The 15,108-nt window shown below is 48.7% G+C and overlaps 1 protein-coding gene across 5 annotated transcripts; it reads right to left on the bottom strand.

Moving 5' to 3' along the window:
- Window positions 1-242: 242 nt before the first annotated feature.
- Window positions 243-14,235, bottom strand: LOC142912066 (hydroxylysine kinase-like). 5 transcript variants are annotated; one of them, XM_076060354.1, is made up of 8 exons: window positions 14,063-14,234; window positions 13,610-13,756; window positions 13,022-13,146; window positions 8,422-8,749; window positions 5,278-5,420; window positions 3,729-3,909; window positions 2,264-2,579; window positions 243-1,588 (listed from the first exon to the last, which is right to left on the bottom strand). In XM_076060354.1, the coding sequence occupies exons 4-8, from the start codon at window positions 8,744-8,746 to the stop codon at window positions 1,414-1,416; spliced, it is 1,140 nt and encodes a 379-aa protein (XP_075916469.1). In that variant the 5' UTR covers window positions 8,747-8,749; window positions 13,022-13,146; window positions 13,610-13,756; window positions 14,063-14,234; the 3' UTR covers window positions 243-1,413. The 5 variants fall into 5 exon arrangements, with proteins under 5 accessions (XP_075916469.1, XP_075916471.1, XP_075916468.1 ...); XM_076060356.1 differs by having other exon boundaries at window positions 3,729-3,875; window positions 13,610-14,235; XM_076060353.1 differs by having other exon boundaries at window positions 13,610-14,234.
- Window positions 14,236-15,108: the final 873 nt, after the last annotated feature.

Here is a 15,108-nt window from a genome sequence, read left to right as displayed (position 1 = left end):
TTAGCCAATTTTCACAGCCTCAGATCAATCCACTGCTGGATGATGCCTTTCCCCATATTATATGGGTTACTTGACCATACTGCACCACACTGGTCAATGCGGTTTGTTTGAAGGGGTCCAGATATCGCTTTCAATTCATGTTATAGTCATTCCCTGTAATCGAACTTACAGTGAGGGAAAAAAGTATTTGATCCCCTGCTGATTTTGTACGTTTGCCCACTGACAAAGAAATGATCAGTCTATAATTTTCATGGTAGGTTTATTTGAACAGTGAGAGACAGAATAACAACAACAAAAATCCAGAAAAACGCATGTCAAAAATTTCATAAATTGATTTGCATTTTAATGAGGGAAATAAGTATTTGACCCCTCTGCAAAACATGACTTAGTACTTGGTGGCAAAACCCAGGAGTGTCCCACTTTTGTAGAGGAAACCTTTACAGCAAAATCATCAAACACCCACCACCCCCACCCCACTACCGTTCCCAAAGTCCGCCGAGTGGAAGGTCATGGCAACGCAAGAAAGTCGACTGATCTTTCACGAGGCCAGGACTCCCCACGCCCATGTCTGAGGGTTCTAAGGTCAACTGTAGTTTAGATAAAAAAAATATCTGAATGCAACTGCAACTCACAAAATAACAAAATTAACCCAGAATGCACCAAATCTCGTCAGATCTTTGAAGCTCAACCGGGGAAGAGCCTGGGTTGAGTGCTTAATTTGAAGACTGTCTGGGAAAAGCAGACGTTTTAGGCCTTGCGCTGCAAGTTGGCCAACAGATGTCGGTGTACGGTAACGCTTTTTATATTCTTGGTTCTTTCGGTAAAGTCACGTAGCAGGGAAACAATAAAATAATAAAAATATAAAACATCTATGCAGTTGTCGAGTGTTACCCCCCCCCCCCCACCACCTTTCGTATGCACAGGTAATCTCCGAGTTACTCCGGTTTCCTCTCACGAGCCAAACAAGCTACAAAGGAATTGGTCGAACATCTGAACGCTGGAACTTCATGAATACAAAATCTCAGAAACAGTCAGGATTTCCTGAGTAAATGAACGGGAAACAAATATTCTGACAGTACTATTTTATTATTATCACCCACGGATGCGCATGTGAACGCCGTTTTGTCAACAGCGCTGGATGCAGCAACAATACGTTCCTAACCTGAAGCCACGAAAAACCTCCCCTATGCATTAAGTGCCTGGCATGAGCAATTCACATTTTTCAGATTCCGTATTCAAAGATCGCACGTGTCCAAAACCAACGGCGCCACGTTCAAGTTGAAACCGGTTCCTTGCGAAGCCTCGGGAGGTACCGGTGGGGCGAGTGGGAGGACGTGTCTCACGGTGGGCCCCCCCCCACCCCAAACTCCCCCTTCTCTCTCCTCGCCGTCCGTCTTGATCTCCACCGCGGTTCTAGTTTCTGTACCGTGCCGCAACATCGGACCACAGCCTCTGCATGTCCTCCAGGCCCCTGGTCCAGAGCTCGCGTAGCTTCACCCAGCCGGTGCGTGCCGTTATCAGCAGGTAGTCGGCGTTCTGCGGGTATCGCAGGATCGTGTAGCGGGCCATGACCAGCGACTGGCAGAACCTGCGGGGAAAAGTAGACCATGTTGTTGTTGTCGCCGTTGCTGTCGTGACGGTTAATATCGTTTGTTATTCAAGAGGGTTTTTGCTGCCGACTTGTTGATCGGCTGGGATTTTAGCGTCCAGGAATCGCAGCCATAGTTGGATCAAGTCTCGTGGTCAGCAGCAGAAGTGCCAGCAGAAGGAAAGTCGCCGTCTTCATCTTCCTCGTCTCCAGCAGCAGCAGCAGCAGCGTGATCAGCAACATGATCGTAAACAACATTGCTATGAGTGTCTTTTCTATAATCATCATCACCATCAGCAGCATCCGTAGAAGTGCTGTTAGCAACATCATGGTAATCAGCATTATTATGTCTAAACTGTTACTGATCCCCCCCGTTCACCAATACACATTAACCAGCATGGTGAAGTATGGTCAACCACCGCGACGATCGACATGGCATTGGCAAGACCTTCATTCATCATTGGTCTGATGAAGAGCTTTAAATAAATAATAAAGCACGTGTGTTTTTTTTGCCGCACAATCATCGAGTTTATCGGATTCTCGCCAGACCTGGATTAATTCTCGTTACGCAACCGCCACAGGTTTTTGAAGCCAACGTTTCCCGATGCGGCCAACGGCGATCCGGGCAGACCCGACCCGACCTGCCCCGGCCCCCCTCCCCACCTCCGCTCTCACCTGCACGCCACCAGGAAGTAAACGGCCCTCCTCTCGTCCTCGGTGAGGGCCTGCACGCTCTCGTAGCCGGCCAGGACGTGACCCCCGGCTTCCATCGCCTCTCCGCTCTCCACCATCATGTACATGATGGCCATGGCCAGGTCGTACACGTGGTAGCCGAACATCATCGAGTTGAGGTCCACAATGCCGGAGACGCGGTGCCGCGGCGCTCCCTCCGCCGACTTGGGCCCCTGCTGCTGCTGCTGCTGCTGCTCGCTTCCCGCGGCCACCTCCTGCACCAGGATGTTGTCGTCATTGAAGTCACCGTGGATTATGCCTGCGGCGAGGGGGAAACGTCGAATTTGATTTCGTCCGTTGTCTTTTATTGTTGACCGTCCTCCCCTCGTCGCCGTCGTCATCGTTCGTGCCCGTGCCGTTTTTATTCCGGCCGCACGATTGGTGTTGCGCAAGCCGCGTGTGCGAGTCTAAGAACGGCCCCCGCAGAGTCTCAGTGAATCACCGACTTCTTCTCCTGCCTTCAAAGGCACAGAATTACAATAACCCACCAGCGTCGTACAACCCTGCACGGGGGCAAGATATGGAGCGGTGTGTAGTGGTATGCACACCGCATCACGAGCCCTTGATTCCCGGCCATGGAGAACATCACTGATATCTGAACCAGTCCTGGGATCCTACCTACCTCCTCACCGACCAGCATGGTGAAGGAGGCAAAACAACCCCCATGACCCTACACAGCCTGGGAATGCCTTCGTCCAGATAGTGCATTGACAAAGGGCTGTACATTATTATTATGAGGATATGTGTAACAAAAACTGTTGAACACAATTTAGCATCCATTGAAAAATGATTTGGTAGAAATTACAATTATGATTTATATACAGTAGCGTCTGAATGTAATAACCCTGTCATTTGATTTCACCTGTGATCAGTGTCTGTGCGAGTGTCCCCCATTACATGCATGCCTTGTAATGCATCTGTGTATGCTGGGTAAAAGTAATCACGTAAAGCACATTGCAAAGAAAATGCTTGCCACAAATGAATCACAATACCTTGCTGATCTCGTCAAGCAGCATAAACCATCACGCGAATTCGGGTGATCCTCGCAGCGGCTTTTGGCTAACCATCGAACAAACAAAGACGGTCACCGCATCGCGCGCTTTCAGATGCACTTCTGCGGCCGTCTGAAAAGCTCTTCTTTCCGATATTAGGAAGGCACTGGAGCTATGCACTTTTAAACCTAGATTGAACACTAATTTATTTTTGAACTGATTTTTTGTGTTTAGTTTGTTGTCCTTCCCCCGCACCTCCGATTAGCACGGTTGGCTATGTACGGTGCGAAAGAAGTTCAACGTACACACGTACGCGGCACCCGTCGTGGCTTCAAGGCCTCGTCGGTGGCCTGAAGCGCCCCTCGCCCCCTGAGGCATGGAGCTACGTCCCGGGTGAAGCTGCGAGGCGAGCGTACATCTGGTAAACTTGTGCAGGTTGGGTTGGATCTCCTCGCGGAACTTGGCGATGACCTCCCTGACCAGACCCTGGTTGGGGTCGCCGTCCAGAGTGAAGAGGTAGGGCTCGAGCAGGTGGGTGTTTGACAGGTTCCAGATGAAATCGTCTCGTTGCAGGGAGTGCAGGAACGGGTGCTCAAACTATGCAGATGTTTAAAAACGAAGGCGGTAAGATGACAAAAAATGCAATACGAGATTAACATCGCATTGGCCAGTTGAGTACACATGTAAGTTAAAGGCAGCAAAACGTCAAGCTAGCAAAGGATAGTCTTCGTTTCAAAAAAGATGTTCTCCTTGACTTATTATTTTCTCTTTGTTTTTTTTTTTCCGGTAAAGTCACGTAGGTAAAACTATAAAATAAAAGAATAAATGAAAAAACAACTACATTTTTAAAAATTCTATCATTTTATAGTTTTACCTACGTGACTTTACCGAAAAAACCAAAGAGTATGAATCCTTGCCCAAGTCCTGCGTGCGGCTGGCAAATGTTTGATTGGTATTTGTGAGTAACAGGACACTTGAATGGATCTGAGAAGTAGTTTTGTGAGATCACCTTCTGCGGGCCATTCTATAACCAGAGGTGATGCACAGAATGAGATGTTTTTTTCCATCTCATGACATGGCACCAATTAGCACAACTCATACAGCCCTTATCAAGGCACTGCCGTATTCAGTGTTGGTCATGTAGGGTGTTTGACCATACTTCGCCAAACTGGTCAGTGTAGGTTGGTGAAGGATAGAGGACAAGGGGGGGTGGGCAGGACTGGTTCAGATATCACTTGCCACGAATGTTAGGCGTGGCCGGAAATAAAACTCAGGTGGCCGGGTTCGTAGCGCAGTGTGCGCACAACTGCGCCACCGCTCCACCCCGACGCTTGGAATAAAATTTGGGGGGGGGGGAAACAAAAATACGTTGCTTGAAAACCAGCCATTCGATCACTTGGAAGGACTCTCACATTGCTAATTATGAACAGCTGCGTACGTTCTGAGCGAGTGGGCTCGTTACGTCACATTACACTTGCTTACCGAGAGAAAAGGCTCGCCGAGACTCAAGACTTTTTTTTTAAGATTGTCGCAGTAAGGGGTTGGGGAAACTATCGCTCCGCATTTCCCAATGAAGTAATTTGCGAGTTATTTCTTTTTTGCCTCTTTACTTTGGCGAATATTCTCATATTCTTGTTTCTTTCGGTAAAGTCACGTAGAAGGGAAACAATAAAATAATAAAAATATAAAACAATAGAATTTTCACGACGTTTCGACTGCAACACAAGCAATCATCATCAGGTGTGAAAACCACAACAAGAATTTTTTTTTTAATTTCCTTGTTGTGGTTTTCACACCTCATGACGATTGCTTGTGTTGCAGTCGAAACGTCGTGAGAATGTTATTGTTTTATATTTTTTATTATTTTATTGTTTCCCTTCTACGTGGTGACTTTACCGAAAGCAACAAGAATATGAATCCCTGCAGTCTCACGTCACCTGTCAAGAGGCGCTCGTGCGCTCGTACCTGCTGCAGGGCTTGGTGGATGCTCGCTGCCAGCTTGCCCACCTGGTAGTACAGGCTGCCATCTGCCAGCACCCTGGACAGCGGCACGCCGGGCAGGTACGTGAGCAGCCGCACGTTGAACTCCTTCTCTCCTTCGCCGCAGTCTGAGAATTCACAGCAGGAGTCGCCACCGAGGTCAAGAGGTCACCACGGTTAGTGAAATCTCACCGTCGCTTCCTTTTGCTGGAACATAAAAAGCTGTTTGGAAGCTGATATCGGAACCTCCAAGGTCTGGCCAAAGTGTCAACTCACCACTTTGCGCCCTGTGTTTACTACCCACGTGCTATACTACACAGGGTCTCTGATGAATTGCTCAACTGATAGCCAAGGCTACTATTCTTTTTTTAGGAAATTAAGCGACAATTTGCTGCTCAGCATTAAATGGTTAATAACAATAATGAACGTGCTAAGTCCCATATATAACGCACATAAAATTCGTGTAGTCTTTAAAACGCCAATCTCTCAAGCAACTTGAATCGAGTATTTCTGTTCCCCCCCCCCAACAATAGTAAATTGGAGTGATTTTTTCCTCATGACTTTCTTTCACGATACTATTAACGCAGAAATTAATAACAAGAACGCATTCCGAAATTCGCATTCCTATATGGCCTTGTTGTCTAAACCGCTGTAGCTAAATAAAGCATTTGAGAGGAATAATACCTCACCACACCCATGCGTAAGGCATCCGCCAAAGTTGCAACGTGGCACGCAACCCTAACGCCTTAGCGCACGCTGGCCGGAACCGGGGGCAATTCGCCCAGGTTCGGGCCAGAATGGATACGTCAGCACCACGAGTCTAGCTGAATTCCCTGGGTTCAGCTTGAGCAAATTACTTAGGAGCAGGGTGAATGGGGGCCCCATCTGCATCAGGAGGCGACTTTTATCGCTCGTTCCATCACGTAAATATAAGGGTCAGCGGCATTCCGTGATCTTCGCATTCCAAACACGGCGTTGGGCGGCGATGTCAGCTCACGCGATGAACCCCGAGCCTGGGTTTAAAGGAGCGCTGCTAGCCCAGGCATTATAATCAGAATATGTACTTTTACTGGAGGAATCCGATGAGCTATGAAGCACTTTGCTTTACAAATGTTTAGCAGCCCAGTGTTGTCCCAACTACAGCCCGTGGGCCAAGCCCGAACCACCAAAATTAATTCATTCTGGTCTACAGGACAACTATCCCGCCACGCCTTACAAGAACTAATTAAGTACATGTCTCAGTCAGCAATACTCACTTGAAATTACACACGACAACCGTCGCCCCCGCGCCCTCCCCCCAACTGAAAAGTTTGACAAGACCCTCCCGATACTCAGTGAGGCTCTGCTGTGAAAACAAGTGTAACGATGATAATTACAATAATAATATTAATAGAAGTGATGCGATGCAGGAGGCCGGAGTGGGTGTGGGGGAGAGATAAGCTCTGTATCGACATGTTTGCATTTCTCTAAATCTCTCCTCTTGCGGATAGATCTTTCTCCTATCTCTTCCATATAAATATCATATTTCTGATTAAATCTCTCTCTGAATGAGTTAAATGATGACATCACCCTGCTGCTCTATTTAAGACCGGGAGCAAGTGAGGGCTTAACCATTCTGGCGAATTGCCCGATGATGCTGGATGTAATTACCAGCGAAACGTCGTATTCAAATATTGTAAATGTTGTGGATTCACTCTTCATCACACCGGTGGGCTAAAGTAGTGAACTCTTTTATGTGTTGTCAACGTGACACATTTTTTACTGTTTGGCTGTGTCGGGTGGTGGAGGGTTATGACACATTTATAAATAACGTGATCTCACCCAAAAACCTTTATCATGAATAAATCTCTCTCATATCTCTACAATATATCACTTGTGACATATCTTTCCCGTCTATGCTTGTTCATGTAATACATGGTTTTGGTTTGACGTGTTCCCCTTGTCAGCAAATCCGGAACTCGATGCAAAGAGTTTGACGTTTGCTTCTCAGGGTCTCGTGGGAAGATAAGCAGAAACAAAAATTACGATTTAGGTTTCGTAAGTATGTTGAAATTCTTTCGCACCATACGTACGTAGCCAACCGTGCTCATCGGAGGTGTGGGGAGGTGGAACACACTGTGCAGTTGGCGAATGGCGGCGTCGGTGAACTGTACAAACATTATATCTACCAACCTGCAGGTCAGTAGATGAGAAAACAGCAAGTGTGCTTCTGATCTCTCACCACAGATGTTATCGTCTCGTCCGTGTGGCTTTGCTGTGAGCAGTCATTCCAGTTTCATCCCACACACCAAACATTGTTTTTTTTTATATATATATGAAGAATTTACAAAATATCACAATGTGGACCTTGGGCCAGTACCAACAAGCAGTGCGTTACATCCACCAACCTCACAAAAACTAAAAAGTACGATCCTTTTACATCACTTATCGTCAGTGGAGTGAGACCCAGTATTATACCACCGCCTCATGCTCGGATATTGATCGTTGTCTTTGCAAGTATAAACCAATGCTGTGTTCGTATGATTACTATCAGCCTATGACTAAATCACCTGGAATGTGCCCTATCATAAGATCTGAAAGCTAAGCAGGTTGAGCCTGGATTAGGGCTTCTATGGGTTACAATCGTGCATTAAACAGGCATCACAGGCTGCTGCGTGGTGCTATGTTGTGGGGGCCAGAGTTCAGTTGCAGCAAAATCAATTGTACTGCACTGTACATCTATTAAACTTGATTTGTCACTTTCGTGACTGCAGGAATGACTCTTTGGTTTTTTCGGTAAATTCACGTAGAAATAAGAAATAATAATAATAAAATTACATAATAGCATACGACGTTTCGATTGCAACGCAAGCAATCATCATCAGGCATAGAAGAGCTAAATTTAAGAGAGAGGAAACACAGAACCGCAGATATATATACAGACACCTAAGTAGAAGGGAGTTCATACAGAGACACAAAGAGAGACACAACGTACGGAGCACAGAGAGATAGGGTCTCTGTGCCGAGGCCTTAGCATGTAGGGGGAGACAAAGGGAGATGGAGATGCACATCAAGTAGAACAAGATTTAGTATTACGTACATCTCTTCTCCAATGTCTCTGCTCCCGGGACCCACGCGGGCGCAGCTCACCGATGTTCTCGAGCGACATGATCTTCCCGCTGACGTTGTCCACCACCTCCTGCATGGGGAAGCCCCTCTCCCGCAGGAAACTCATCATGGCCATCTGCACCTCGAGCAGCTGCGGCCGCTGGCTGTCCCGCGTGTTGGTGACCTTGAGCACGAACTGGCGACCGTCGCGCGCCAGCACACGGTAGTTCTGGTCGACGTAGCTCGCCAGCGGGCTCACCCCCGCCACGCTCACCCCGTAGAGGCGCTCCACCAGCTCCGCCGCGCGGGACTCGTTGAGGCACGGCTTCTCGTGCTCGCGGCCATCGTCCTGCAGCGCGGCTTGCATCGTCTTCAACGGACAAAACGAGGGCAATCAAAAAGCTTTTGGGTTTTGCAAGTGCACGTTGGCGTCCGCTCCATTCGTGCAGCGCAAGGCGCCTCCGATGAGCACGGTTGGCTACGTACGGTGCGAAACAAGCTCAGCGTACACACGAGGCTACACCCTGGAGGCGCTACGCTTCACGGACAGCCCACAGTAGTTGTCGCATTTACAGAATTGTGCCGACACACGTGGCATACTACTGATTTAAATTACATCTCCGAGATCTTTAGCATCCGACTGTGAAGCAGACAGTCCGCAATATTTACAGTTCATACACCCACAGCGTTAACCGGGGTGGTCGTGGGGCTCGTACCACAAACATCTGCAACGCGCTACCGCTCGGCCATGAAGTCAATCGATCGATCAGCGATCAATAAACAAGTCTCTTTGCTCGCATCACATTTAATAGCAACACATTTCACCGAACAGAAAAGCACCACTTAAACATGTCAGATATAAGATTCGTAATAACAGAGAATTATCCTTGTGTATTTCAGTGGAAATACAGCCAGTGCCTGATAAAGTAGCATTACTGTAACTGGAATTATAACAAGAACCGTGGGTTTATGCAGCATTGGGGAGCTGCAGCTATGGCCCACCGAGTAAACACCTTGTCCCGTAAGCACGAAATCACGTGTTCAAATTCCACTGGATGTGTAATTGTGTGAATAATAATCAGGGCTTAATCTGTCACTGAATATTTTCCGGGTCGCTGGTGCGGAGTGGAGTGGGCAGCACAGCCCCGGTAGCCACGGCGATAGCGAAAGGTACACACTGGACGTGGTGTGCCGGGTGTCAGCAGATTTTTCAGAGTCGCTGACACAGAGCAGCCCTGGCCGAAATTATCTCCATACATATGTAAAAGGCAAAGTTGTGATTATGTGTGTCTATTCAAAATGTTTAGCGTACTTCCCGACATGCAACAAACTTGAAATTTGCCATGTGGGTACTTTCCAGACTGTACACCACGCAAAAAATATTAAAATACACTTTTGTGTTTTTTTCTGGGGGGAGGAGGGGGGGAGCTCAATAATGCATTTTTTTTGCACGGCAAGTGAGCTGTGACGTCAAATCTGTCACGTGACCCACGCATGTGGAAGCTTAACGCATTGTAGTGTAGTGGTTAGCGCACTGCGCTACGAACCCGGCAACCCGAGTTCAATTCCCGCTCACGGCCACCACCGGTGACGATTATTTCAACCGCTCCTGGGCCTCCCCTAGATCGACTCAGCCTCAAACGAGTAATTGCTGTGGTGTGTGAACATCGCCACTGGGGACACAAAGGCGGCCGGGCGTGGTGCTGTCACCCACCCCTTCGTCTGTATATATAAAAGCAAAATTTGTGAATATGTGTGTCTGTTCGAAATGTTTAGCATACTTCCCGACATGCAACAAACTTGAAATTTGCCATGTGGGTAGCTTCCAGACTGTAAACAATGCAAAAAGTATAAAATATACTCTTTGGTTCTATTGGGTAAAGTCACGTAGGTGAAAATAAAATAACAAAAAATCACGACGTTTCGGCCACAACACAAGCGGCCTTCATCAGGTGAAGGGACGAGACTGTCTGGAGGACAGCGCTGGAGTGTGAGAAGCCACGCTCAGATCACGACCTTTAAGCTGTGTGAGAAGAAAAACACAAAGCGCCTTGACAAAGGAATTAGCATATAATTTAGCATTGAAATGGCTCATTGAAATAGCTAAGTTAAAGTATACACATCCGCAGAGGTACCCCTTGACAAAGGAATTAGCATAGAATTTAGCATTGAAATGGCTCATTGAAATAGCTAAGTTAAAGTATACACATCCACAGAGGCACCCCTTGACAAAGGAATTAGCATATAATTTAGCATTGAAATGGCTCATTGAAATAGCTAAGTTAAAGTATACACATCCGCAGAGGTACCCTTTGACAAAGGAATTAGCATAGAATACAATTTTATAAAACAATAAAATTGTATTGTTTTATAAAACTACAATTGTATTGTTTTATATTTTATTATTTTACTAGCGGTAAGTACCCGGCGTTGCCCGGGCGAAAAAGATAGACTCACACATCAACTTACACACAGACATCGACCCACACACGTAGAAACACATCGACTTACACGCGCACACACATACACATATAGACTCACACAGACAGACATCGACTTACACACACACACATATGAACTTACACACACATAGACATCCACTTTAGATACACCCACATGGAGTTACACACATACAGCGACTCACACACACATCGATTCACACACAGACAAAGGTGAACTCACACACATATTGACGTAAAAACACGTCATTACACACACACACATATCGAGTAAGACACACACACGGACGTATATATACACACACATGGACCCACGCACACACATTGACTTACACACACACACATAGACTCGCACACACATAAATAGACTGACACACACATTGCCCCACACACATATGGACTCTACTTTAGATACACACACATGGAGTTACACACACATATCAACTCACACACATGGACTTACACACACACACATGTATGGACTTACACACACACATGTGGACTAACATAGAGACATGGACTGACACACATACACATGGACGTACACACACACATCGACTGACACACATAGACACACAAACGCACATTGACTTACACACTGACATGGAGCCATGCACACACATTGACTAACACACACACAAACACATCGACTAACACACACACAGCGACTGACACGCACACATGGACTGACACGCACCCTTGGACTGACACACACACAAACACATCGACCTACACATACACACAGCGACTGATACACACACATGGACTGACACGCAACCTTGGACTGACACACACACACAAACACATCGACCTACACACACACACAGCGACTGATGCACACACATGGACTGACACGCACCCTTGGACTGACACACACACACACATCGACCTACACACACACACATCGACTGATACACACACATGGACTGACACGCACCCTTGGACTGACACACACACACACACATCGACCTACACACACACACATCGGGGGTTGTCCGTTAGAAAAAGACAGACACACGCATGGTCCTACACGCACACACGTATGGACTCAAACACACACATCAAATCACAAACAAAGATCCCCCATATAGCCTTAACAGACTGTAGGGGCAAGTGCTGTTAGCGAGCACCTATGAAGGCCGGAACGGTACACCAGGGGGTGAGTGGCCAGCACCACGCCCGACCGCCTTTGTCTCCCTAGTGCCGATGTTTACACACCGCACCAGGTACTCATTTAGAGGCTGAGTCGACCTAGGGGAGGCCCGGGACCGGTTCAGATAATCGTCACTGGTGTTGGCTGGGAGCGGGAATCGAACCCAGGTCGCCAGGTTCATAGCGCAGTGCGCTAACCGCTACACTATCGCTCCCCACATCAAATCACACACACACATCGACGTGCACAGCAATCCCCGATGATGGCACAGCTATGAGCATCGCAGTACTACGTATCAGCAAATAGTGTGACGTGAGCAATCGAAATAGTAGAAATGCATAGAAGAAATCAGCTGAAATAAGTGTACATGAATGAGCATCAGTATGCACAGGTAAGTTGAGAAGCAGGCTACAGTCTAGATTATAGAGTGGCAGTACGTCGACTCAATGACATAAGCATAGCTACAGTCGACATAAAAAGCTGGCAATATGGGCAGCAGCTGAAAAAGCAGGATACAGTCGACATGAAAGGCTGGCAGTACACTGAGTGAGGTAAAGAAGCAGGCAACAGATTATAGACTGGCATACACTCATAATGGGCAAAAGCTAAATTAGCAGTGTGTATAATAGCGGCGGTGCACTGGCGTGAATTAATCAGCAGGCAACAAGCCACATCACAGACTGGCAGTGCACGGTCTCAGCGTCATAAAAACACAGCTCAAAAAGGAAACATGTAGCAACCTAAGAATTTAAAAAGTATTTTTCTGCACACAAAGAAAGTGATTGTAATATCTGCCACCTTCTTTGTTTCATAATAGTAAACAATGAACCCGAGTTATTATCTGCACACAAACATTATTATTATTGTAATATCAGACAACTTATTTGTTTGGGAATAGTAAACAATGAACCCGAGTTATTATCTGCGCACGAACATTATCATTGTAATATTTGGCAACTTATTTGTTTGATAATAGTGTAGGGAGGGGCGTGTATGGGCTATGTGTAGCGACGGTCTGTGTACAACTTACCTGTAAGGGCTGACATAGTCCAGTAGGGGCAGTCGCAATATCCCTTGCCCCGTAGCAGGAGGGGGCTGTTGGGTGTCCTGGGATCCGCCGGGGTCCCTCCTGGGGGGAGGCGGCTGCCGGGTGTTCTGTTAAACACGTGAAATAAAATGTCCGGTGTGAGCTCCACTGAACGCACAACACTTGGCGCGGTCCACCGCCCCCTTCCCCCCCCCAAGCAATTGGCGTGAGTTGGTACGGTCAATGTCGCGCAGTAAATAAATTCATATAGCGAAATCCCACGAAATCGCTGTGACTAATTTAAAGGTGACGGACATGAAAAAGGAAGAGCCTATTCCCACCGTGGGGCTTAGGGCGTGCTGGCTGGCACATTTTTTTCGATGTCAACCCCACGGTTCGAGAGGCAAATCCCTCGCAAGCGCACGCGCGCGGAGACGTTTATAGATAAGATATTTACATACAAAAATTATGCCTTTTATTTCATAATACGAACGCCCGCTGGCAGAAGGTCAAGGGACAGACCCAGGTGCCACGGGTCGACTGACTGAGATGACTGGCTGATGCACCACCTGTGCCCCCTCCTGTGCCAACCTGCTGTGCTTTAGCCACCCGGCGTTCCGCTCGTTGTTGTGAGCGTCGCTCCTCCGCCCTCCGTTGTTGTTGGAGGGTGACTGCCTCCAACTGCCCAGTAGCAGCGTCCTTCACGAGCCTCCTCCACAGAGGCCGATCTTGACACCGCTGGTACCAGTCATCGGCAAGTCCACTCAGCTCCACGTCCTCCTGTACCACATCACTCCATCTCTTCTCTAGCCCGTGCCGCGCACAGACAAAGATACCCCGTATAGCCTTAACAGACTGTAGGGGCAAGTGCTGTTAGCGAGCGCCTTTAAAGGCCAGCACGGCACACGAGGGGGTGGGTGGCCAGCACCATGCCCGGCCGCCTTTGTCTCCCTAGCGGCGATGTTTACACATCGCTCCAGGTACTCATTTGAGGCTGAGTCGACCTACACACACACAGACACATATCCTTGTGCGTGGTCTCACCTGGTCGTCGTCCTCACGGTCAGTGAGCAGCGTGAGGAGTGAGCGCAGCGTCCCAGCCGCCCTCACCACCCCCACCGCCCACTTCTCGGGTTACTCGCAACCACCACCAACACCACCAGCACCACCACCAACACCACGGCCACCACCCCCACCAACGCCACCACCACCACCACCGCCACCACCGCAACCACCACCACCAACACCACCACCACCAACACCACCCCCACCAACACCACCACCACCAACACCACGGCCACCACCCCCACCAACGCCACCACCACCACCACCACCGCCACCACCGCAACCACCACCACCAACACCACCACCACCAACACCACCCCCACCACCAACAAACAACAACAACAACCGCCATTCGCCACTAAGTGGCGGTGACGTCACCACGACGCTTGTGCCAGGCTATGTGCACCCTGAGGCCACGTGAAGTGTCGAACGCCCGCTGGCAGGAGGTCACGGGGCAGACCCAGGTGCCACGGGTCGACTGACTGAGATGACTGGCTGATGCACCACCTGTGCCCCCTACTGTGCCAACCTGCTGTGCTTTAGCCACCCGGCGCTCCGCTCGCTGTTGTGAGCGTCGCTCCTCCGCCCTCCGTTGTTGTTGGAGGGCGACTGCCTCCAACTGCCCAGTAGCATCCTTCACGAGCCTCCTCCACAGAGGCCGATCTTGACACCGCTGGTACCAGTCATCGGCAAGTCCACTCAGCTCCACGTCCTCCTGTACCACATCACTCCATCTCTTCTCTAGCCCGTGCCGCGCCCGCTTAGCCCCCTCAATCCGGCCAAACAACAACACCACCACCACCAACACCACCGCCACCACCACCACCACCGCCACCACCACCAACACCACCCCCACCACCACCAACACTACGGCCACCACCCCCACCAACGCCACCACCACCAACACCACCACTACCCCCACCACCACCAACCACCACCACCAACACCACCACCTCCACCACCACCGACAACACCACCACCACCAACACCACCACCACCCCCACCAACACCACCAACACCACCCC

The sequence above is a fragment of the Petromyzon marinus genome, unplaced genomic scaffold (assembly GCF_048934315.1).
Source record: "Petromyzon marinus isolate PM22_M1 ecotype Great Lakes invasive population unplaced genomic scaffold, UKy_Petmar_22M1.pri1.0 PM_G_Scaffold_184, whole genome shotgun sequence".
In the NCBI taxonomy this organism is placed as follows: Eukaryota; Metazoa; Chordata; class Hyperoartia; order Petromyzontiformes; family Petromyzontidae; genus Petromyzon; species Petromyzon marinus.
Note: the sequence above shows the minus strand (reverse complement) of the source record. Positions and strands in the feature narration are given on the sequence as shown.